This window comes from Equus caballus, chromosome 11 (genome assembly GCF_041296265.1).
Source record: "Equus caballus isolate H_3958 breed thoroughbred chromosome 11, TB-T2T, whole genome shotgun sequence".
NCBI classification, from domain to species: domain Eukaryota; kingdom Metazoa; phylum Chordata; class Mammalia; order Perissodactyla; family Equidae; genus Equus; species Equus caballus.
Genome location: NC_091694.1, coordinates 25,628,081 through 25,653,883, shown reverse-complemented (window position 1 = coordinate 25,653,883; position 25,803 = coordinate 25,628,081). Strand labels below are relative to the sequence as shown.

Sequence of the window (25,803 nt, the reverse complement as noted above, 5' to 3'; positions counted from 1 at the left end):
CACTCTCACTCCAACTCCCCAATTACGTCTGGTGGTAAACTCTGTCAGGTGTAGGTGCTATTGACAAAGAGAATGAGATTGTGAACAGAATGTGGAGACAGGTTGTATCCTACCTTAGCAAGAGTTGAGAGGCCACTTTAAGAGCTTTAGTCACTCTTGCTGCTAGAGAAAGCTCGAAGATGGTTTGTGGACACTATTTTCTTAGTGACCTAGGAGAAACTGAGTTCCCGAAAAAAATTTCCCAAATCAACTTCAAGAGGATGAAAACTGACACTGTATTGTGCCATTTGTAAACTGCAGGTCATTTTCTTTGTTGGGAGATGCTTTTCAAGGAATGGGGGCTAGGAATGGGTCCCTCTGAGTCATTTACACGTGCTTACCCAATCTCCCTTGTGACTATCTGTACCCAAATGTTAATCAACTGACCAAGGTGAGGGATGCAAGCTACAATGAGGAAAAACATTTCTCTGTTTATGGCAAACCAGTACATACGTGGTTTAAGCCCACAGCCTTGGACTTCATAGTCTTGCTCTAACCAACAGAGGTTACCAATCCCAACCCAGTCTTAGGGGGTAAGGATGATTTCCTTACTAGTCTGGAAATTACGTGAGGATGAGTGGGCATCTGCTCATTTTCTTACCTGCCTAGCCTTGCCAGTAGATGTCACCACACCAAACCACATTCTCCAAGGGCCTGGAAGGATGGAGAGGGCTTCAGAAAGGCCAAGGCCAACCATCGTGACCCTCTTCTCCCATGGCTTCCATTAATACCCCTGGCAAACTATCAAGGATAGGTAAATACACATGGTTCCAGACAGTACTAAGGCCTGAACTCAGCAGGTCAAGACCCCAGGTTCTGGGCAGAGTCAGAGTTATTATTCAGGGGCTTCCCCAGATTGGGTGGGGAGCACAGCTGCTGAAGGAAGGCGGCAGAGTGAGCAGGCCATTTAAATAGGGGGCACACATGATAGAGTTATCTAGAACAAGAGCCATCGTCTTGGGGCTGTTCCAAATGTCACTGTGGCGCTGATACTCAGGGAAAGTACTCCACCCAACCTCCACCCCTGCCCCTCTGTCAATGCTGGTGGGGGCCATCTCTCACCTGAGGGCTGCTAGGCTGGGGCTGGCCTCCCAAGTGCCAGCCAGACACAGCCACATCATGCTGGGACACTGGGAAAGTTCCGAGCCGTTCAGACCGTTGTAATTGTTCTCCTTCAAGACAAGTATAAGCAGCATTAGTAATCTGGGGAAAAGAATCAAAGAATCATTCTCGGCTCTTCTGTAAAGACTTTCATTCCATGTGTTTCTGTAGGATGAAGACTGAAATCCTTACCTGGCCTGCAGTGTCCTTCCTGATCTGTCCTCTGGCTAACTCTCCAGCCCATCCCACACCACCTCATTCTCTGTGCTTCAGCCTCATTGGCCTTCCTGCAACTCCCCAGAAGTGTACTGGTTCCTTCTATCTCAGGACCTTTGCACATACTCTTTATTCTGCCTGGAATGTTCTTCCCCCATACTCTTTTTCACCTATTTCCAGTAATCCTTCAGATCTCAGGTCAAATGTCATTTCCTCAGGGAAATGTTCCCTGAGGCTTCCGGACTAGATCAAGGCCCTCATTCCTACACTCTGATAGTACCCTGTACTTTTCTTCATAGCAGTTGTCTCAGTTTGTAACTATGCATCTATTGGTGTGACATTTATTTGGATTCTTTACCTTCTACAGCAGTGTCCATTTTACTTTACCACTGCACCCTCAGCACCTGGCACAGTGCATGGTGGTCGGTGTGCACTCAGTCACTACTGGATGTATGAATGAATGGCGAGTAGATAAACAAAGTTAGAAAACATAGTGTTACTCTTGTACACACATTCATACAGCATTTGTATATGAAATACAGTGCCTAGTTCTGGTCACTTAGCTCCAGAGGAAGATGTACCAGAGTCCAGAGAAAGTCATTTAAATTGGTCAAGGGAAAAGCAGCGGTTAGCAGATGAAGCAAAATTTAGAAGATTGTAAAGATGGAGGCTAAGGATATGATCCATGCATACGAAAATATAAAGGGGCTAGATGCAGATTTGTTTACAAAACGCCAAAAGGTCAGCGTGAAGGAAAATCTTTCGAAAACTAGACTGTGGATTCCCCAGAGAAAAGACTGTGTATTATTCACCTCTGTATCCCCAGCACATAGCCTGATACCTGGCACATAGTTGGAGCTCAAGAAATGTGTGTTGAACTCTTTTGTTGTTGAAGCTTAAAGGAGGTAGAGTTGGGTCTGGAGATAAGGTAGTATGTAATTATTCACTTAGGAAACCACAGAGGCAAAAAAAGACAAGTATTCCTTTCCATGTAGAGACAATAGCTATACAATAGACCGTTTCAGGGACATTAGGGCTATTCAAGGCCCATCCCTTGACCTTTTGAGACCATCCTTACGAAGGGCAATTACCACAGGCTCTCACAAAGCACATCTTCTTTCTACCAGCAGGGATCAAATTCTAAACTACGTATATAAAGCATTGGTCTCACCCTCCCTCACGGTGTTATCTCTGTCAGTGCCCTCCAGACTCTTGGGCAGATGCCCTGTTGGTCCCCTGGGCATATTCTACTCTGGTTTTCACCAGAGAAGGGAAAATCCCAGAAGGGGGTGCCCTTCAATCAGAAGTAAAAATGGCTGCATCTCTCAGGGCAACCAGAGCCCGGGCCTGGTATTCCTGGGCCCACAGCAGGGAGGCCATTAGCCCGGGTCCCAAGAATCCCTGCAACCAGCATCCCTGGCATTTAGCCTACCATCCCTGGCACTTAACCCCCTGGCCCCTTAAGCAGGGACATTTCAAATAGTTTGTCATGGAGCCATGGAGGGTTCAAAAGAATTCTTGTACTTTAAAAAAATAAATCCTCCAAAAACAGCTATTGAGCTGCTCCACCTCACTTATTTCTTCCCTCTCCCAGCAGTGCGGGGCTTAAAGAAAAGGGTGACGATTGGGATGTGTGTCCGTTAGCCTCACTCCAGCCAGCTCCACTGGGCTCATCCTAGACGATACCGTGGTCTTGGGCCCCAGGACGGGTGAGGGCGATATCTTGTCCCAAAGCTGTGCTTGAAGGCACAGACATCAAGAAAATACTTTGACTCTTGTCAATGGTGTGCTGATGCGTCATGGAAACTAGTCCCAGAGGCTTCCCTTCTCTGGCTCCCCACCTCCCTTTCCAGCAGCCTATAAATCACTGAGTATTAAACACTGTCTGGAGGACCCTTCCTCCCCATCCCCTACTCTGGGGCTCCCTGCCAGGGAGAAGGCTGCAAACTAAGCAGGGAGAAAAGAGAGAATGGGCAGCAGGCAGGGGTGCCCATCATTTATCAACCAAATGCAGCGGTCAGTCACTTTCCAGCTGCGCTCTCACAGGCTGGGCAGGCAGTGCAGCCAGTGTTTTCTGGCAATGGAGAGCACAGTACAGGAACAGTCTCCCTTATTTAGCTGCCCTCTCCCTACCAGAGGTGAAGAGACAGAGTCCAGGGGTGAGTCTCTATTTTTTGATTTTGGTAGTTTCAGAATTAAAACACACTTTCAATCCTGGATAGATTCTTACCTCCTAGCCACCCTCTTCTGCCAAGTCCTTCCTCCTCTTGTAGCTTCTCTTGTGACCCCACAAAGAGGTTTCTCACTTTACCTGGCACACTACAGAAGTGTCTTAAGAGTCCTGGCTCCAGAGCTCTGGCAGGCTTCCTTAAAGGGCAGTATCATCCTTCTACCTCCTCGAATCTTCTCTGGTTTCTTCTTAATGGAAATCCCCTAGCTTCCCCATCTCTCTGTCCTCCCCCAAGGTAGGAAGCTCGGAGAGAGGGAATGGTTTTGGTCCTAGGCTACTCCACTGAAGGAGAGGCATGCTTTTGCGAAGGAGAAGTTCCAAAAAAGTTCAACTCCCGCACCAGGAACAGCTGGAACCTGCCAGACTCACCTCCATAATTTCTGAGCACTGCTTCCTTGCAATATAAACAAAGTCAGAGTTCTTGAGAGTGTAGAGCTGGGGGAGGTGACAAGGAGGCAGAAGACTGGGTTGTGGCCTTTATTCTTAACCCTGACCTTCAACCTCTGGGTAAGGAGTGGACCCCTAGGTCTGCATCCCTCTAACCTAGTCCACTGAGCCCCCCAGCAGTGGTTAGACACCCAGTCTTTGAAAGCAGGTGGACCTGTCGCCTCTGGCTCTATAACCTTCAACACATTTCCTAACCTCTCTAAGCCTCAGTTTTCTCACTTGTGAAATAGGGATAATTATACCCTCTTATAAGGTATAATAACCATGACTGAGGATTAAATGAGATTATGTGTGCAAACTGCTTAGGCTATAGTAAGCGCCCGGTCAGTGGAAGTTTTCTTCTATGCTGTATAGAACGGACACATAGCATGTAGCATCCTGATTATATTACTTCCTTCCTGGGGCCCTGGTGTTACTGTCTCCACAGGTGGTGCAGGCTTCTTGGGCATTCTGAGGAATGCAGACCCACCACGGGTTCAGGGATCCTAGGATTTCTAACCTGTTTGGGGAAGAATTCAGAATTGGGTGTATAGGGCTAAGAAATCGAGAGAGTTGGTATCTAAAGCCTCGCTTGACATTCTGGGCAAACACCCAGGAGGTCAGAGAATTGGAGGAGCTTCTGGGTGAGACTTCCAGGGAGGGTGCCAACTGGTGTGATATTCTCAGAGTAGCATGGAAGGAGCAAGGCCAAGCTGCTTCCTACCATACCCTTTATTGTTAAGGATGAGGAATCTTCTTTTGAAAAAGGCTGCAGTTTAGCAAGAAAATTCAATTCCCACTGAGAGGAAAAGAAGAGTTAAGGGGTGAACGTCATCCAGTCTGAATGAAGGAGAAAGAACAAGTGAGATAACGAAGCCAGAAGACAGAAAGCGGTGGGCCGCAGCAAGGGACAAAATGTGTCAGACAAAGTACCGAAGGTCAAAATCCAGGCCATCTGGTTACCAGGGGAGTAGGAGGGAAGGGATATAGGGAGAGGGAGGACATGAATGGGAGAGATGTTGAGGGCTAGGACCCCCTCCCTACTCTGTTCTCATAACCTCATTCATTCCCTCAACCCTCCTTCCTGATCCCTCTCAGGCTGCTCCGCTCTTCAGTTCTGACCCCATTTCCTCAGGATCTCGTTCCCTGAGGAGCCGGGCCTGACATTTCAGACAGAGGCTGAGGAAAGGAGGTAGGTCGGAAAAGAGATGCTGTGCGTCTGCGTCATCTTATTTTCTGTTTTTTTTATTTTGGAACCCAGGGGTCAAAGATGTAAGCATTTAGACATTTACCAGGAAGTTCAGAGAGAGTCCCCCGGGTACCAAGGAATATTAAGACTTCTCTATTCTCTGCTGGACAATTGCTACTGAGTATCAGATTCTGGAGGGTAAAAATGGTGATTTGGAATTCCCAATCTTGTTGGTTATTGTGGCATAAATGCATAGGACAAGGGTCAAAGTGCCCTGGAAGTAGGGCCTGGCAGCACCGTCAGAACTGGAAAGCTTCTCTCAGCTATGACGACCCCAGCCTTCTCTTAATTCAGTAGTCAGCAGGATAAGGCCTCCCTGCTGATCTTCTGATCTTCTAGAATTCCCCAAGCCTTTCCTCCTTGGTAGTCCCCCAGTTTCCTGCAGCTTTTAAGACCCCAGGCCTTATAGGGACTGCGTGGGGAGTGGCTATACCTCTGACTCACATCTATAGGAAAAATAACTCCAATCCCTTGGGTCCTCATGTATTTGTGACAGTTGTGGACATCCCAAGAGCAGGCTGGGATCGAGGGACTGAGCATTTGCTATTGGAACCCTCTCAGGCAAATAACTCTCCTATAGATGAAAAACAATTTATTGATATCCTTGGTGTATATAATCCTCCACTTTTGATGTTTTTGAGTGCCTGCCTTTGACCCAAAGTCCCTGCCCAAAGTCCCTGAAAGCAGGAACCAGGTTATGTCTCAATTGGAATAGCGTCTAGCCCAGTGCCACTTCTGCACACAGGCTTCAAGACCTGCTGGGCTGTGAACTCCAGGGTAGGGAGCATGTCTCTGAACAATATTGTCATTCCTTAGTGCCTAGCTCTGTGTCTGGCACATAGTGGTCATTTCAATAAATTTGTGACGAGTGAATTAATTAATGACAATCACATTGATAAGGATGACGAGGGGACAGCAACAAAGGTTTTCCTGCAAGCTAGAAGATGCTTCGTAAGCCAAGGCATCTCCCCTTAGCAGCACACGGCGTCCCCAAAGCCTTGGCTTCTTTTATTGGAGGAACAGACAGGAGTTGATCTTCAGATGAGGTCTTTATCCTCCCATATGTCCATGCCAGGAGAAGCTATCAGTGATAGAGAAGGGAATAAGAGACAGCTGGTTGGGCATGATACCTGGGTAAGGAGAGGACAGGGATTTCCCACGCATGCCTGCCTTCTCACTCCTCCAGCTGGGTCAACTTTAGTGTCTTTTGCCAGCAACTTATCAGGAAGGACCATGACTCTCTGGGCTCAGAAGATCCAATTCTTCAGCTGTGCTACCTCCACTGGCTCTTCTTCCACTGTCCAAGCCCTCAATTCCTGGTACCTTGGCTTTCGAACAAAATTTAAACACCATGTCCTTGAGACTAGCCACATTACCCTTCTCTCCAAGGGAAGAATGCATCTATCCAATAATACGCCATTTTATCTTTAGAACAACTCTGTGAGGTTGATGGAGCAGAGATGATTCTGGCATAGAGAAAGGAAGCCACTTGCCCAAAGTATTTCAAGTTTCCTCATTCCAGGGCTTTTACCTGTAACACATGCTGTATGACCCAAGCAATAAAAATCACTTGTCCTCTCCTAAGACTGCCTGAGAATTTACATGTTGAGGGGTCCTAAAATGGAATAAGTTGTCAGGCAAGAATAGATTTCAAGAGACCAACTAGTTCACCCTTTGGCTGTCAGGTAGGCCAATGGTCTAGAAGTTGGTTGGGAAAGTACTTGAATCTGGAGTCAAAAGACATGGGATGTAAGTCTGGGGTCTGCCATTTACTAAGTGGACAATCTTGGGCAAGTCATCTAGCCTTTGTGACTTAGCCTTCTGTAAAATAGGGTCAATAATATCTGCACTTTCTACCTTACATGCCTATTGTGAAAATTAAATCAGATGACATAGGTGGAAGCTATAAAGTACTAGACAAGTGTTAATTTTAACATCTCAGCCAAATTTGCATCTTTGGAGACTATGTAAAATATAAATAGTAATCCTTCTGTGTTTATAAGAAAGTTTTATAAGAATAGAAATTAGGAGTTTAGCTCTGGAGTCAGGCTGCCTGAGTAACCTAGGACATGTTACTTCTTTCTGAAGCTTCCTTAAAGAGGAGATGGTAGGGGCCGGCCAGCAACATAGTGGTTAAGTTGGCATGCTCTGCTGCAGTGGCCCAGGGTTCATGGGTTTAGATCCCAGGGACAGACCTACATACCACAGTGCATCAAGCCATGCTGTGGTGGCGTCCCACATACAAAATGGAGGAAGATTGGCACAGATGTTAGCTTAGCGACAGTCTTCCTTAAGCAAAAGAGGAGGATGGACAACAGATGTTAGCTCATGGCCAATCTTCTTCACCAAAAAAAAAAAGAAAGAGAGAGAGTGATAAGAGGAGATGGTACCCATCTCATAGGTGTGGCCATGAGCATTAAATGAGATAACATATGCGTAGTGTTTAACATGTACCTGGCATGGAGAAAGAGACTCAATGAATGTTAGCTGCTACCATTACTGATTTTATTAATGAAGATGTGAGACAGGGAGGTCCAAGAAGATCTGATAGAGATCTGAGCTGGGAATCAAAAGGCCTCACCTTTTTGGGCCTCAGTTTCCCTACTTGCACCATAATAAGAATCATGGTTTTCTTCTTCCAGATTGTCACCACAATTTGAAAAAAAAACAAAAAAAGTAGATGAAGACTTTGAACTAATTGGAATGGAGGAATGTTGTAAGTTGTGAGATTTTTAAACTAAGTAAAGTTTATAAAGACTGAGTTTTTATTAATTTGTTAGTTTTTGTTCGTTCCTATCTGCCTTTGGTAAAGTTTTCCTCTTCATGGAAAAGGAGTACAGCATTTCCCAGTCAATAAAAAAGATTTCAAATGTCAGATCTTTAAGTAAAGTCTTCAAATCTGCAAGAGTACACTCTTTGCAGACAAAACTTCTCTTCAGGATGTCCCATTACCTCAACTCATTCTTTGTATGTAGGCTGAGTTTAATATACAACCAACTCCTGAATTTCCACTTTGGGTATTATCTGCTTTCACTATTTAATCACAGAATGACCTCTCCTTGCCTTGCAGCACGCTCCCAGAATACCTCCTTTTCTCTGATTAGTTAGTATGGCTTCAGGGAATACCTTCATTTTAACATTAAACTGGGCAAAATAGAAATAGAACGATAAATCTGTAGCAAGATCAAAAATAGAATTCATAGCTAAATATAAATCTGAAGGGAATTATCCAATTATTTGGATGGTCCCTTATCGCAGACAATCCAGGGTTGATTGCCTTTTGCTTTTTCCATATATAGAACAAAATGGTTAATAAATACCATAAGTAATAATTTTTTCTTTTGAAGAGTAATAATTTTAAATAGCAACTTAACTGCTCTTTTCTTTCCCAAATGTCTTCATATATATTATAGCATTGATTTTCACAACTGCATGCATTCTCTTTGGGGACCACCCAGTCTCATTTTGACTTGTAGGCCAGGGAGCATTAAACTGGGAAGACCAGGATTTACTAATGGAGTCACTGCAAATTTGGGCAAGTTTCTCAGTCACTTTGTTCCTTCCACTCTGCTGAGCTATACTTGGAATGGGCAACTCGGAAGGGAAATTCCCTGCTCCTTTTCTGTCTCAATTTAATTTACAGGCTAGCAGCTGGTTTTTTTGGTTGGACCAGTACCAAGCAGAGACTTGGAAACGTGGAGAAAAACAAATGTGGGTGTCACATGAGGCACGGTAGCCATTAAGTGCACGAATATAATGCAAATAGCATGCAAATATATGCAAACTTTCTATTAATTTGTAGAGTCTTAGTTTGGAGCTTGCAAGCAGCACTGAGATCCCATGAGGATTCAAAACCAATGTTTTTAGGTTTAACCAAAAGTAATGCTTTTGAAGTTATCGCTTTCTCCGTGCTTGCCGGGACTCAACTGCTGAAAGTTTGACACTCTTCCCTACCCCCATAATGATTTCACTCATGCTTGTAGGATGGAAATCTTACACCGGCCCCGCCCCCGCTCAGCCTGACGTCACGTGACAACGTATTTGCATACTACCTGGGACTGGGTGTGACGCTCCCCTTTTCTGCGTGTTCTCATTGGTGGCGCGGGAGAACCAGCCCTCTTCCGGATGGGCCAATCAGTGGCCTCTCGGACAGAGGAAAGCAGGCGGGGGTGGGGTGGTAGATGAAGTCTTGGGTTGGATCGCTAAGCATATTTACCAATCACCTTCGGGAAAGAGAAGAGCAAGCCGAGGATTGGTTGGGAGGAGGGGTCTGGAAATCCGTAGGCCAATGAGAGCTCTGGGCTGAGGGGGCCGGTCTCCGCCCCGTAGGGCAGATAAGCAGCCGCAGCGGGGGTTGGGGGGCTGTGTGGGGCTCGCTGTGGGGCCGAGGCAGGCAGGCGGTCGGGCGGGCCATGGCGGGGGCCGCAGCGGGCGGCAGAGGCGGAGGTGCCTGGGGGCCGGGGCGCGGAGGGGCCGGGGGGCTCCGGCGGGGCTGCTCTCCCCCAGCCCCCGCCGGCTCCCCCCGGGCTGGGCTGCAGCCGCTCAGGGCCACGGTCCCCTTCCAGCTGCAGCAGCCGCACCAGCGCCGGGACGGGGGTGGCCGCGCAGGTGAGCCGGGCCTGGAGCGGGTGCTGGGGGAGGAGCCGTTGGGGGAGGGGGGTGCGCGTGACGGGGGGGAGGGGTACGGTGAGAAATATGAGGGTGAAGAGGATGGGGGCGAGAGAAGAGAAAGGGGGTCGCACAGAGTCTGCGAGAGCGGAGGGAGCGAGAACGAGGAGCTATGAACGTGGGGTGCACTGTCCGGACAGTGTGCAGGGAGTCGGGGCCAGGAGGTGAGGGGAGGGTCCTGGCAGATGGAGGCTGGCTTTAGGGGCGTAACCGAAAAGTGGGCAGAGGTGTCGTGTGGGGTTGAGTGGAAGATGCAAGGGTGGCAGCGAGGTGTGAGGAAGGAGTGAGTGGCGCCTGATGGGGGCGCGCTGTTCAGGACTGGCGCTCGAGCGAGGAGCCGGTGGGCGCTGGACGTCGGCACGGGGAGGGGGAGGGGCATGGAGCGGAGCCCCGTGGAGCCATGTGTTACTTCTCCAACTTGAGGTTGGCTCCAGCATCCCGCTCTACAGCTCTGGAGTTCCTTTCCCCACCACTTCACGTGCGCTTCCCTTTATGCCACCTCCTGGAGCTGATTTCATCTCAGTCGTTGGAATAAGTTAGTTTAACGGCTTTTTCTGCGGTACAGACGCTCCGCTCAGATTCCCTACGTTCCTCTTGGTGTAGCGCAGAAGTTGTATGTTCCCAGATCATTGATTTGCTTAATATGGCTGTCTCATTCCAACCATAGTGTGTGTGTGTGTGTGTGCGCGTGTGAGCGTGTGTAGGACCTGGGCAGTTTGCCCCCTGCCTTTCCCTCCTCCCCCGACCTTGGCTGTTTTGTGCTGGGCATTGCCAGCCAACGTGGCAGTGGGGTGAGGGCTTCAATCAAGTACACTGTCGCAAATACCCCCACTTTCTGAACAGCTTTGAAACGGTGTCTTAATAGCAGCTTGATGTGGGTGTGGGGGAATTAGGGAGAAGCAAGCTTAACTTTGCTTTCATGCTCAAAGCTGTGATGGGTCCCCCACAAATGCAGACAGTTGGGAATGGGAAAAGGAACCTACTTGCATGAGGAGGTTGGCAATAAGTTGAAAGTGAGACTTGCATTTGATTCACACCAGATGTGAAAAGATCATTGCACACTTCCACAAAGCCTCAGAGTCTACCAAATGTACAAAAGTCATGGTCCTTGCCATCTAAGGGTGAATGGCATTCTCTAAGCCAGAGTTTCTTGAGCTTTTTGTGATTACTAAGCTTAGTTACTGCACATCCCCTTCCTGAAAGTATAGCTACTGCTGTGCCTTCCTAGGTAGGAATGGAATTAAGACGGTTTCTGAAGCAGAAAGTCCAAGTCTACCTGGACCTCATTGTAAATGTTAGCATCGCATCCTGGAACACAGAAACTTGGTCAAATCTGGTAGCAAGATGGTGACCAACTAGTAAAAGTCTGCCTAGGGTCTGGTGGTGTAGCGCAAGGCAGTGCCCAGACAAACTCGTGCTTATCATGAACTAGAAAGAAAACCGCAAGACTACAAATCTGTTGGTTTTGTTTGTGCTTCCTTGGAGCCCAGCGACGTTAGTAGAACAGCAAGCACCAGAACCTTAGTCACTTTTAGTAGAAATCGACAGAAATCCTGTCTGTGTAGTAGCTGTAAATCTATTAGCAGTCATATTTTAAGAGCAGTTATTTTGTGTCCACTGTAGAACTAACATTAAAAGGACAAAGACTGGTGGATGCTGTGGAAAGGAGAAGAGAGTAGGTTTGGATGACTGGGTTCTTTACATGGCCTGTTCCTTTTATAGGGCCAGGGGCCCTAAGATACTGATAAAACCATAGGAAGCTAGAGCTCTGCATAACTTGTTGGATGATTTAGGGCAAACTGGATGGTCTCTTGTTTGTGGCTTGGGTCCATGGATTATTTCCCCACCTAATAGTATCCCAGAGGCGTTAATAAGGCACTTACCTGGTATGTAGTGGGATTATCGATAGATTTTCAGTAAGGCAAGAGAGAGGAAAGAGTGGCCTGAGCCTGTGGACTTGTTTGTGGCCATACATTAAGGGAAGGTACCTGGCTTTTGGTTTGGCAATGCTTCAGGTCTTCTACATGTTGACTTTAACCTTTATGTGCGTTCAGATTGTTTCCATTCCTTGGCCTTGAGAAGTGGCAGAAGCGGTTTCCTCTAGGTCAGTAGGGTATGCGTAATAGAAGGAAATGCCTTGCACTCATAAACCCTTAAGAGAATGGCTTTGGGTGCCAGAATGCCTGGGTTTCTAGTCCAGGTTCTGTGATTTGCTAGTTGTGTGGCTTGGAAAAGCTACTTAACTTCTGTGCCTCAGGTTTCCTCATCTGTAACAGGTGAATAATAATGGCTACATCAGAAGAGTCAAATGAGTTAATAAAATACTCAGAATAGTGCCTGGTACATAGTAGGTGCTATGAAAGTGTCTGCTGCTTGTATGATTATTCTCTCCACCCGGCCAAGGTGAGAGCACTGTTGGCCAGAACCCATTGCCTTTTCAGGCTTCAAAGAGCAAACCCAAAGAGCAGCACCCATCTGAAACTGCAGGTTTCAGAATTTCAGGGCCTCCCTTTGCACTTTTATTCCCTCATGTTTTAAAATGAGCTTTCTAAACAGGCCTCTGAAACCCAACTGTTTGAAAAGGCATGTGAGCGGGGACTGGGTTTCGGGAACAATGAAGTGTCGTCACTGTTTCTGTCTCCCATCTCAAAGTGATGTAGTGCTCAGGGCTGTGCAGTTCTCTCGTCACCACACACCCTGTTGTGTTCTTGACAAGATATATTAGACCTTGTAAACAAGGGTTATGGTGTAAAGAGCAAGATTTACCTTCTGTGGCCGTTCATCCATAAGGGATGTCTTCAGAAAGTGAGGAATGGCTTCATTTTTATGACCCTGGGCTAGGGTTGTGGAAGGCAGGAGAGAATGGGGAGAAAAATGAAAGTCCATTCTAAGAAAGGTAAGAGCCACTAGTGGGTCATAGAAACCCAGGATAAATTTCTTACAGCAATTCCCCCTTTAAGTAAATTCTCGTTTGTGTCTTATGTCAATTGGAGGCTGCTAACTTTTATGTTCTTTCAGGACCACTGATGATGGGCACAACAGGACTAGGAGGTGAATTGTTCTGGGTTCCTGTCTTACCCTCCTGTTTAGTGTCTCTGTCTCTATATCCCTAGAATGAAGATAATGTTTAATCCAGTTGTGCAAATTCTTCTGCAGTGGACCAGCCCCACTGGGGCCACCTGGGTGCTGGGGGAGCCAAATTCTGCCTCTATACCTCCTCTGCCCACCAGAACCTTCTTAAACCAGGGGTTGGCAATTACAGCCTGCACGCCACATCCAGGCCTCTGCCTGTTTTCGTAAATAAAGTTTTATTGAGACACATACTCCTTCATTTAAGTATTGTCTGTGGCTGCTTTTGCACTACAGTGACAGAATTGAGGAGTCGCAATAGAGACCATATGGCCTGCAAAGCCCAAAATATTTACTATATGGCATTTTACAGAAAAAGTTGGCTTACCTTTGTCTTAAACAATGTTCCTGACCATTATTCCTATTTAAAGATCAATTTCAAATGTGTGTAGGATACACCTCCTCAGAAAATCCTAAGGGGGTAAAGAAAGCTAACAATTCTGTGTCCCCACTCATATTTTAGGGGAAAAGAAAAGGGGGTCATCAGGTTCCAGTCAGTTCTCAATCTTTGTGGAAGATCAGCACATGTGAATCCAGGCTACCCACCTCACTGTTGTCAGATGGCATGTGTTCGGTAGACATAAACTAATTTGGTTTTACAGAAAAGCTTAACTGTTAGGCAAATTTGCACCCCTCCCTGTTACCCTCCTCTTAGACCTAACAACCCACAATTGCAGTGAACACATTTCAAAATCAGGTGGAAATTACTTTAGGCTTATCCCCGGTTTTGGACTTTTCTTGTTACCTGTTATTTTTCTGAACAGATCATTGAGAGCTGGCAGTAGGCGTGGCTGCCCCAAAATACTGGCTTCCTCACAGGGACATAGGAAGGGTTTATTTCACATGTCAATTAGGTTCTCCAGGATGGCTGGTTCAATGAATATAAGGCAGCATTGTTATTAGCAATGCTATTGGTAATTATTAAACTCCTTTCCTTGCAATGCTTTGAAAACTTGGTCCTTGGGGGATGGGTGTTTAGAGAGTTTTGGAACCACATGAAGGAGGTTGCTTATTAGAGACCCTGAGAGAAAGCCCTGATCAGACTGTGGTCCTTCTGGACCCTGGTGCCAGAAACAGCCTGGAGATTAGAATACAGTGCAGCTTTTCTATGCCAAGGAGCCATTTTGATATATTGAAGCTTGGGGGTGCAGTTAAAATCCCTTAGCAGCTACCGTTGTCCTCCAAAAACCTGTGATTGAGGCAGCTTCTATTTGGGAAGCATTAAACACCAAGCACTTCCCAGCCTGACTCTGCTAACTTGCTTTTGACAGCTTTGCTGGCACCAGGCACATGGTCAGCAAAATGCACTGCTGAAGTATCTGACTCTTAAATGTTATCACTAGTGATGGCATCCTTGAAATTGGGGGCCACAGTGCCTAACTACTTTATCCTTTTGGTACCCAAAGGAGTCTGAGTCCATGTGTTCTTCAATATTTTGGATAGCAAAGGATTATATATATGAGAAGTTCTTCACTTGTGTAACATAGAGCTAGATATTTTAAATCATTTGAGGTCGGTGGAGGAAGGGTGAGAACAACAGTAGGGTGTGGTGGTAAGAGGACAGCATTCTCTCTGGTTCCAGATGCAGATAGATCTCTAGACAATTTGAGGCAGGATTGCAAAACTTTCGTAGTTATGGTGGCAATATGAGTGTTGCCAGAGTGTTTGGTGGGTTTTAGTAGCCAGGGGACTACTTACCTGCATTTTCTGCCAGTTTATACTGAATGGGGTCATGTGCACCAAGGCCACACTATTCCTTGATCTTAATGGAACTGTTAGAAATCGAGGGGCCTCCTCCAGTTTCTTAAAACTCTCACATAGAGCCTTTGTGCCAAAGGATTCAAACTTTAGGGTGTGAGATATTCTGGGGGCAGGTCTGGTTTTTCAGTTCTTAGTGACACTATCATGTACGTCAAATGTTATTTGACACCAGCTCAAATGCTTTACTAGACTTACCTGGGCTTACTCCGTTCCACAGGTGGTCTGGAGCCCCTTAAAGGGGCTGGAAGGGACAACTCGGTGTTTCCTTTCCAGTTCAGAGCAAAGGTGGGTGCCCACCAGCAAGTTAGTTTAGTGAGAGTGAACAGTCTCTTCGTGGGTTAATAGAGTTACCTAGCTCTGAAATAGATGGAAGAGGGAGCAGGGAAGAGGGGAAGCAGAGGAGAGGTGAGTGGGAGATCTGGTCAGCTTTCCAGCCCCGCCTGAGTTGAATCTTCACAGAGGGCTCCATTATTTGGTTTGCAGGGTTATGAATTAACCAAACATTAGCTGAATCTATTCACATTGTTAGGTCAAAAACAAATCCTGATCTCAGAGAGAAAAGAGTTTTGGATTATATTTGAAGTTATGAATTATCTGTGCTCCAGTTCCTCTCCAGTCGTGTGAAGCTCGTGAAGGGGCCGTTGTTCCTGGGAACAGCTGTATGGTGGGAGGTTCTGCACAGCTGGCTGCTCACACTCAGCCCTCCAGCTCTTGGTTCCCCCTGAACCTCCTGGTCTGGAAACTCTTCCTTTGGCATTTTGCAGTCTCCTCCACACTTTTCCTCCGGGTCACTACAAAGCTGAATGCCCAGCTTGGAGTCATTTAAATGTTTATCCTCAGGCCTGAATAAGCCTCAATTGACTTTTACTGTGTGGGAGCACCACAGCCAATCAAGGGTTGCTTTAACGAACTTAAAAGAATGCTATCAAAGTATTTCATAATAGGAAAACTTTTAACTCCAGCCCCTGGGGAACCTGGAACTGAAGTCCAGGCTGTGTACAGACACTTACCCTGCCCTGCTCTGCTCACGAGCCCCAGACAGCTGACACTGGATGGATGGAGCGCCTTGGGCTCAGCCCTGCCTGCACATTAGCAGTTCTTGCTTCCAGCTCCCTAGTAAAAGGGGTGGAGGTTGGGGAGGGCCTGGGAAGACTCCTCTGAGGGCTTTGGTGTATCTGCAGCAGTGGGTCTGTGATCAGGAGTGGGGGAGTTTTCCCTCCGAGGCTGCCTGAATGTGGCTTCTAAGAGGACAGGTGGTATTTGGCAGGACAGAGATTTAAGTGTGGGATGCATCTTCTCCGACCCTGAGCTCCCCATCTTGTGAATGGTGGGTGACTTTTGGCGGGGAACTATGTTAATAAGCATAGATCTAGTCTATCAACAGCTCTGCTACCTGAATCCCTTATCATCTGATCCTAAATGAAAACAAGCAAGAGAGCATTGAGGTCTAACCTCCTTAAGAGGCAAAGGTAGGATTAAATATCCAACTCCAAAAGTGAATTACTAACATGTGCACAAGTGGATAAAATATAAATTCAAACTGGAGGAGGCGTAGAATGAAGAAATAGTCAATGTTAGTAGACTTATTTAGAGAATTACTAGGATGTTTCAAATAGGCTTTTTTTTTTTTTTTAATTGGCCAGTGTATAATTCTCCCTAAGGTTAAGTTTTTATTCTCTCCCTTCAAGTTCAAAAGTGGCATTGATGAGTCCTTATCTGGTCAGCTGTTTTCTTTAACTTTCTCAAATCTCTAGTCTCTTCTGCCCCATGCTGGAAATTGTGTGCCTGCCTTTTTAAAAGGTAGGCACCTCATGTTTCAAGTTCAAGTGCCATGGAACTCACCCTGCAGCTTGAACAGATTTGAGTGTTTTTGCAGAGGGAGGGCCAGGGCAGATGGGGAGTGTCGTGCTCAATAAATACTTGTTGGATTGAGTTGCTGGAAAGGCAGCAGGGGTGGGGAGAGTGAGCTGCACTTCCCCCAGGCTCACCTGAAATGGTCTCTCCCACTTCTGGTCCCCACACACTGTGCCCCCTTTATAATACCTCTCTGCAGCTACTTACTAGGCAACCCCCCCCCCCCCCGAAGTGTTAGTGTTCTCTCTCTCTCTTTAAATCACTGGTCTCCTATTCATCGTGGTCATTGGGCTTGAAGCCCAGCTGGTAGCAAAGACGTGGCATTTCCATGGATGTCATTGCTAGGCCTGTAGGTTCTCTTCCCCACATACTTAAAGCCAGAGGGGGAGCTTGGGCAGTTAGTTACCAGGTCGAGCCATGGAAACAGCCAATGTTTAGGATTTTGTTATGATTTTGTAAAAAAGCCAGACTACCTGGCTTTAGGCTTAGATGTGGATATGGGTGAGAGGCCAAGGAGACCGAGATGAATCCTGGATGTCCTTACACTCCAGACAGATTTGCAGCGAATTCCCAGTGGTGCTATAATGTATAGCAAAGGCAAGCAGGCAAACGAAATTGGACCCAGCGACTTTTCTAGGCTAGGGAGGAGAATTGTCTATTGGCCCCAGGGTGGCTTCAGAGGTGTGATCAGCCTGGAAGCCCCCCTCTCCTAAGCCAGGCACCATCCTGTGATACGAAGCACTGGTGTTTCTCCTTCTCTTCCCCCCTAGAATGGGGAAATGCTGGGAAGAGATACTCATTATCATTCCCCAAGCCCTGGACACACACATGTCATCCATGGAGTCTGTGTTCCTCTGCCTTTAAAGTTGCCAACCCCAGGCCTGGTAGCTTAGTCAAAATGGTTTTATAAACCTGCCTAGCTGGGGGTACCTTTGAACAGAGTAAAAATGTAACTGGGAGGAAAGAAAGGCAGCTTCTCTTACCTCCTCCTCCCTTCTCTCCTTCCCTACCCCACACACTGTCTTCCCTTTAGGAGTTTTCTGTGCTCTGTGTGTGTTTGATCGCCCACACGGCTTTGAGAGAACCACTGCTGATAACACATGCGCTCCCTGCCCCACACCTGCGAGCTGGCTGAAAACCTGCCGCAAGGCCCCTGTTTGGGGATTATCTTTGTAACTCATGCCCATCAGATATGACATACAAACTGGGGTTGAGGGTGGAGGTGGATAGCGTTTGGCATGACAGAGGGGATGCAGCCAGAGAGCTTTCACAATATTACGGAGTCTGCCTTTAGAGATTGGGGAGAGGAGGGCAATATGAGTCACGTCATGGGGTGTGTGCTCATCTTAGTGCTGAGAGCAGCACCTGGACTTTTTCTCATTAGAACTGTAATCCTGAGTAGCTCTGTGTTCGCAGCAGAAGACTAGAACAGCTACATCCGTGGAAGGAAAGAGTCTGTGAATCCCAACTCTGGTAGGCCCCAGAATTCATCTGTATTTTTCTGGGAAGTTGAGAGTATAGATAGGTTTAGTTTTGACAGTGTGTTGCATTTGTTTAGCTCTTTGTTGCTCATAGTCAGTACTCTCGAATATTTCTCACTCATCTTCACAACAGTCCTGCAGGTGCAGGTGGCATTTGCTCGTTTTTGCAGATAAGGAAACTGAGACCCACAAAGGAAGTGGCTTGCCCGAGACCGTGAGCCCATCCCAGGGCTCTTCCCACAGATGTGTGGAGAATCCGTTGTGAATTTCCTCCCAAGCTGGCATCCTCTGTTAACTGCCCAGCGCATGCCCAGCCTTTGTTTCTCTCTGCTTGTATACCTGTATTCCAGGAGCAAGAGTTCGTTTTTGTTCAGTTGACCAAAAGAGAATTGGAAAGGAAAGTGGACTGCAAAGAAGTCTGTTCCTTCAGCACCTCTTAAGTGACTATTCACATGGTGTGGCTGATTGGAAAGTGATGGTTATTACATTATATGTATGATGTGGTGGCTTTTGAGTGTTTCTAACTGGTTTGAGATATGCAATTTCCATATGGAATGAGAAGCTAATCAGGGATAGCTAGAGCCCAGGAAGCTGGCAGAGTTTTCCTGTCTCTGTGGGGTCATGGTCATGGTTACTGAGCTTTGGGCCATGTCAGGGAGATGCTCTTAAGATGGAGCTTATAGGAAAGGGTGTCTTTCTTATGTGGACTATGTGGAACCCAAAAAAAGCACCTGCGAATAAATGTGGATGGTGAATTCCTGTGGTAGGGAGTAGGTGTAGGTGACATTGCGTCATAATGACAACTTCGTCCTCCGTGTAGGGAACCCCTGGTGCAAAGCTCCCCCCAACTCGCCGTCATGCTCTACCTGGCATGTCTCCCTCTCCTAGCTTTAGGTTCACTGGGAGTGGCGTCATTGTGATACATGATAGTGCCTTCATGAGACAAGCATGTGCCCAATAAGGGGAATAGCGGGGACTTGAACTAGGGAAAAATCTCCATCTAGGGACTTGGTATCATCGAGAATTGCCTGGCCTGCTTCACGGAGGTTACCTAACCCTCCCGAGAGGGTTATGGGCAGCTCTTACCTCCTTACCTGTCTTACAAAACCAGACGTTGTATAGAATTCCTGAATGTTCTAATAACTAATAATATGCTTACATGGAACCTCTCTTTCTCAGTTACTCCCAATTTCATAAGGTAAAATCCCATTATAACAAATATTATGCAAATGATTCTGTATAATAAAGCTATTTACATGGTTCATATAAATGGTTTGTTGTTGTTTTTTGTGGTTTTGTTTAAAGAAAAAGAAAAGAGTAACCAACTATCTTATGTAACAAGTACTTTTTCTGGTCCCTGTCCATGTAATGGTTCATCTCTAAACCAGAATGCTTGAGTGCTTGCTGTTTGCAGTGGAGGCAGGGAGAAGGGAGAAGAGCGGTGGAAGCATCGCCAATCAACAAGACCCCCTGTGCTTTCTCTTCATCTTGAACCTTCCACCCTCCGATACTTCCCTGTTTTCAAACAGAACACCACACAAAAACCCAACAAAGGATAGTATGTGTGTGTATCTGAATGTGAGTGTGTGTCTTGAGTGTGAATGTGGGAGAATGTGTGTGTGAAAAAAGTGCATGTGAAAGAAAGCAGGTGAATGAAGCACGTGGGGCAAACGTTGAACGATAGGTGAGTCTGGGTAAAGGCTACATTTGTTCTATGTGCTTTTCTTGTTCTTGCATCTGTACGTTTGAAATTATTTCCAAATAAAAAGTTTAAAAAATGAACATATATGAAACTAATTTGACTGTACCAGGAGTTCTTTAGCATGGCAGTTTTCTTCTGTCATCCTTATAACATCTCTTATTCTCCCCATTTAACAGACGGAACAACTGAAGCCCAGAGAAGTTAAGTGACTTGGCTGAGTTCATGTAGCACATTGAGGCAGAGGCAGAATTTGGGCCCAGGTATTGACCTTATAGTAGGCTACCTCACAGGAGACTGCAGCTTGTCCTTACTGCTCGAGCTCGACGAGCTTGGCCTCAGATTCTGAGAACGATCGGTGCCCGCTGCTGTGTGTCCGAGCCCAGTCTCTGCCCCACACTGACCCAGCAGAGGGGTCAGCGGGGCTGCAACCGGCTGCTGAAACGCACTGAGTGTATTCAGGATGTCCAGGTACCTTCCAGGGAAAACTGCTTCCTTATTCTAACAAACGCTCTTACTTTGCTGTTCACTCAACTCTCTTCATTTCTTAAAATACATGAAATTGGAAGGCTCTCTTGTGCCAGAGCTGAGGAGTCATACTACTTCACGTTTTTATGGTAGAGATCTGAGGGGGAAAGGAGTTGAGTTAGGTTTAGAAAGTGATGCCAGGTTATGGGCCGGGGCCAGACAGCTGTCTCAGCTGTGGGCCAGTCGGGTGGTTGTACCGACCGCCTCGTGAATGTACAGGAGCCTGAAGAAGGGCGTTTGTATGGTTTAGTGTGGCACGACTTACAAGTGGACAAGAGTTGCAACTTCATCCACAAAGGGAGGGCTCACTCTTTGTCAATGAAAACTGTCCACTAAACCACAGGGCCCAAGGAGGGGCGGGTCTGGTGATCACCACTCAGCAGGCAGAGGTGGATGTTCAGACACTGCTGTTGGTTCTTGGGCCCTTTTCTCTCACACGAGAAAATCTGTCTCTGCTCCTGGAAGGCACTTGAATTATTCCTGACATTTTTGCTTACTGATAATTTCTCCTCATCTTCCAGAACTGGGGTAAGTGAATGAGTCCTACTCTACTTCTTAACAGAAAAAAACCAATTTTCTCAAAATATTTAGTTTTAGCATGCATCCTTTATCTGAAATGCCTCCCCGCAGCTACCCTACAGCCTTAAGACTGGTTAAGTTGACATCAAAAGAGTTTTTTCATGGGCTCCAGCCAGTTATGTGAAATAGACCAATGAGTATTTATTATATTACTTTGTTGTTGTTAGTGCCGTTGAGTTGATTCCAACCCCTAGCGACCCTGTGGACAGCAGAACAGAACCCTGCTGGGTCTTTTTGCACCATCCCCTCACCTTCTAGTGCTATGTTAGACAATGCTTTGCTAGACCACAATTACTATATTAATACCCCAGCTTATATACTTAAATTGTTCATCTTTGGCATTTATCAAGCTATATAGGCTATCCCCACTATTCTCTGATTCTTCTTGGCTCTGTCCTACCCTAAAATAAGTGCCGAGTGGATGACATCCAGAATCAGGACAATATGCAGGAGGATGAGGAAAGCCTGCCCCCAAATTCCTGTTGGGTTGTCTGCAGCTTAGAGGTCTGTGTTGGAGCTGCTGTGCAAATGGCCAAAGCTGTCTGCCTAGAGGGGACCATGACAACTGAGCCTTTACCTTTCTGTTCTTGGTGGCACGGATAGGATGTCTTGGTAATTAACATTCCAAACTGTTTCCCTGGATTGAATTCTCCTTTTGCTTCAGGAGGATAAGCCTTTTCTTTACCTGACTTATAAAAGCAGGTGACATTACTCCTAAGCAGCTCTTGATTTAAGAGCAGATACAAGGCCCATCTTATTCTGGGGAGATGGTATAACTTACCTTCCAGCGATGTGTGTTGCCATGCCCTCCTCTGCCTCTGGAAGCTCACGGGGAGAGGTGACCTGACAAGGTATGACCTTATGCTATGAAGTCGTCAGTGGTCTCAGGCATACGTTGATAGTAGGAAAAATCGTCCCATTGTCATACGTTTTGAGGCTCTTTCTGGAGGAGCCATCTAATCTTGCTTTTTAGACTAGGTTTGCCCTGGAGGCACTATATAACCTTTGAGCCTCCCATAGGAGGTCTGAGCAACCAGCAAGACCAGAGCTTCAGAGCAGGGGCTGCCCTGGAATGTTGCCCAGCACACTTCAGGGTTTTTCCACCGATAGGGCGCAACCTGGGAATTTGCCGCTGATAGGAGGTCAGGCTGGGTCAGTTCCAGAATGTCAGAGGCCAGATGGGGAACCACTAGATGGGATGTAGTGGTCTCCTGGGTGTCTCCTCTTTGAAGCTGGGGGGGACATAGTAGAACTTGAGTCAGGAGATGGAGATAACCAGAGAAGACTCTCTGCAAGTGGAACAGAATGGTTCGTGCAGGTTTTCAAGGCTGTGAGCATTGAGTAACCCTAATAGGATTTTAGACCCTGAAGGTGAAGCAAACTCTGTGATTATAACTTCCTGGCCTTGAGGAACATAACTCAGCAATTGCTCTTTGTAAGCCCCCTCCCTGCCCCCCAGCCCAGAGCAAACTGAACCAGAGTTAGGGTTAAGAGCAGAGGTCCTGACAGATTCCAACCTAGTGAGGTGTAGCAAGTGAGCAAACCTGCCCTCTGAGCTCTGATGTCTACTCCGTGGTTACTCCCAGCTTGCCCAGTCACGTGACCAGACCTTCTGCTTGTGGCTAGCCACAGGTAAATTGAACGCTATTTATACCCTCCTGCTGGGGGGAGGAGGTGGGAGAGATCATCTGGGAGCCCACAACACAGCTGTCTGATCAGCCTAGCTAAGGCAAATCTCCCTTTGACTTTGTCCTTCCCCTCCCTGAATTTATCTTGCCCCAGATAGTAGCACAGGCTCTGAACTTTCAATTTAGCTGAATTGATCAGTAGCCCTACCTTATTGCCCGTTAATAGTTGGGGAATTCTAGAACTAGAGGAGGCTAAGACTCTTCTGGTGTAACCTGCTGCCTTCCGGGCGGTGAATGTTGAGACATCTAGGGGTATGGAATTATTTCTCCCTGGATCTGTTCAGGGGCAGACTCTGCAATCTCCCTCATTCAATTCCGATGAGCAAGAAGTTCTTCCTTTTATCTAGCTAGACTCTCCTAACTTTTTATTGCCCTTCATTTTTGCGCTACACAGAAAAAGACTGATAAATCCTAATTTATTTCACCTTCCTCCTAGGATCTAGCTACCTCCCCCCTAGCTATTTTTACCCATCTTCCCTGGGATCTCGCTGGTTTCCACATTCCTTTTGAAGAGCAATAATGGCAAATGAATGGCCGGGGGTGACTTGGCTGGAAATAGCTGAGGTTATATCCAACACCAACTGTGTTTCTGGACCTATCGGAACCCCTTCATTCTGCCCGCAGTTTCGGTCTTGCTCCTGGGATGACTAGATACTTCTTAATTTAAAATCGTCTTCGCTTAGTGTCTTTATTCTACCTTGTACTGATTTACATCTTTCGATTCCTTGCCTCCAAGTAAGCCTCATTTACTGTTTCGTTTCTTCTTGCCCACCTTCTCTTTCCCCAAATTAGAAGTCCAAAGCAGTGACCCAATTGAATTTGACTACAGCCTGCCAAGATGGAAGCGCTAAAGAGTTTAGATCCTTGCTGAGGAGTGAATTGAATTTCTGTCTTCCCAAATCAAGCCAGTTGTTTTTTTTCTCACAACTTTATTTTGGAAAAATTTCAAACCTACAGAAAGGTTGTCAGCACAACGCACACACGTTTATCTTTCACCTAGACTCTGGTGAATCCAGGTGAAACACCACAATTTTCTGATCTCTCTTCTCTCCTGTGTATTATGTATATGTGTGTTTACATGTATACACATATGTGCATCAATAAGCACTTTTTTTATTGAGATAACGTTAGTTTATGGCATTATATAAATTTCTGGTGTACATCATTGTATTTTGACTTCTGTTTAGATTACATCATGTTCACCACCAAAAGTCTAGTTTTCATTTATAGCCGTATACATGTGCGCTTTTACTGGCTTCACCCGCCACTCAGCCCCCTTCCTCCGTGGTAACCACCAGTCAGTTCTCTGTAGCTATGTGTCCGTATGCGCTTTTTCTGATAAACAATTTGAAAATAAGTTGCAAATATCATGACACTTCACCCTTCAGTGGCATCTCCTGAGTATAAGGACATGCTTCTACAGAATCATAATATCAGCATTACACCTAAGGAAATTATCCCATAATTCCATATCATCGAATATCCAGTTCGTTTTCAAATTTCCCCTTTGGTGGCTGTTTTTGTTTTTGATCCAGGATCCAGTCAAAGGTTCTCATTTAGTTATGTCTTTTTGAAAAGTCTATCTAGAATTCCCTTCCCACTCCTGTTTTTTTTCTTTGTTTTTTTTTTGGTTTTGGTTTTTAATGACTGACTTTTGAAAAGTCTGGACCAGTTGCCTTCCAGCTGTCTCACATTCTGGATTTTTCTGACTTTGCTCTTGGTGGCATTTAACTTGTTCCTCTATCCCCTGTGTTTCCTGCAAATGGGGAGTTAGAGATGGAGCCTGATTCAATTCAGGTAAAAGATTTTTGGCAAGAACATTTCATGGGTGAAGTTGTGTACTTCATAATATACCACTTTGGGAGGCACATAGTGTCAGAATGTCCATTGCTAGTAATGCTAAGTTTGGTCACTTGAGGTGGTGACCCCCAGATTTCCCACTGCAAAAGTACTTTATTCTTCTCTTAATAAGTGGTTTATGGGTGATACTTTGACATTATTTAAGTATTTTGTTCCCCACAATGCTTCTCTTGGTAGTTTTGGCATCCACTGATGACTTCCTGATTGGGATATTACTTTGGGAGTTGGCATAAAGCAAGTTCTGAATTAACACTAGTGGATGTGGGATTGACACGAGCAGTTCAAAAGAGGAACAAAAAAATTTTTCTTTTGGGTTTTGGAATCATTGGGGGGAAGGTATCAAAATGGGGCCACCAAATTCAGTCAAAGTCTAGGTATTTTTTGGGCTGATATTAAATTGAGTATCAGTTGTCCTGGTTCCTAGCAAGGGAAGGGAATGAACCCTCCCAATGGGTGGAGTAGTTGCTGAACCAAGGCGGCCAGGCAGTCACCACAGTTGCGTCTGACAATGAAACACAAGGGTGGGAAATGTACTTTCAAGAGTCTTCTTTTGAGGAGAAAAGGCCGGCGTCTCAATTTGCCCTGTGGCATTGCAGAAATCAGTTCAACTCTATGTGAGGGCATGTCATGGGCCCACCAACCTGTAATGCCTTGGAAGCTCTGTCCCCTCTTCCATAGGAGAATTCATGAGAGTGTGTGGGGTGACACGTTGAGAACAGAAATCAGGATAGTTTCAATCACCGTTGTCCCCTCACAGGATTTATTGTAGATGAAGCTCCCCAATCTCTGGTTCTTCCTTCACCTCACTTATCTTAAAAGAGCTGACTGGATGTCGTGATTTCTTCTCTGCTTGATAGGAATCAGATTGTTGTAAGAAGTGAAGATACTGAAGGGTTCATGCCTGTCCTCTGAGCTTATAGGCCACCCAGAAACTCATTGCTCCCAAATCCCCATGGGGTGAGGATTTTGTTTAGGGAGAGAAGTCTAGGCTATGTGCTATTTATGCTCTTCTGGCAAAGGCCAAGTAGATCCCAAAGGAAGGCATGCTCCAATCAGTAACTGCTGGTATTTTGTTTTATTTTTAAAATGTTGAAATCCTATAGAAGTCCTCTTCAGAAAATTCAGATAAAAGGTGAAAAGTTCACACCACTTCCTTTTCTTCTAACTGCATTTTCTTGAGAATTGAACAAATGTCTAACTGCTGTCTGTTCTTTTTATACCCCTCCTCTCTCTCTGTGGGAATCACTTTTTTCCTCCTTGCTGATGCAAAGAGTTAGCATATTCCTTATTTTTTC

At 46.1% G+C, this 25,803-nt stretch overlaps 1 protein-coding gene across 4 annotated transcripts in view; it reads left to right on the top strand.

Annotated features, from left to right (window-relative positions):
* FAM117A (family with sequence similarity 117 member A) overlaps positions 1-25,803 on the top strand; it is a 57,508-nt gene that overhangs the window by 6,139 nt on the left and 25,566 nt on the right. Inside the window, exon 1 of one of the 4 annotated variants that reach the window (XM_023652700.2) lies at positions 9,626-9,869. The exons of 2 other annotated variants lie outside the window; for them this stretch is intronic. In XM_023652700.2, coding sequence (XP_023508468.1) covers positions 9,674-9,869 — 196 coding nt within the window. In that variant the 5' untranslated portion in view covers positions 9,626-9,673. Of the gene's footprint in view, positions 1-9,625; positions 9,870-25,803 lie in introns of those variants that run through there. One more of the 4 variants, XM_070226276.1, reaches the window with a different exon arrangement.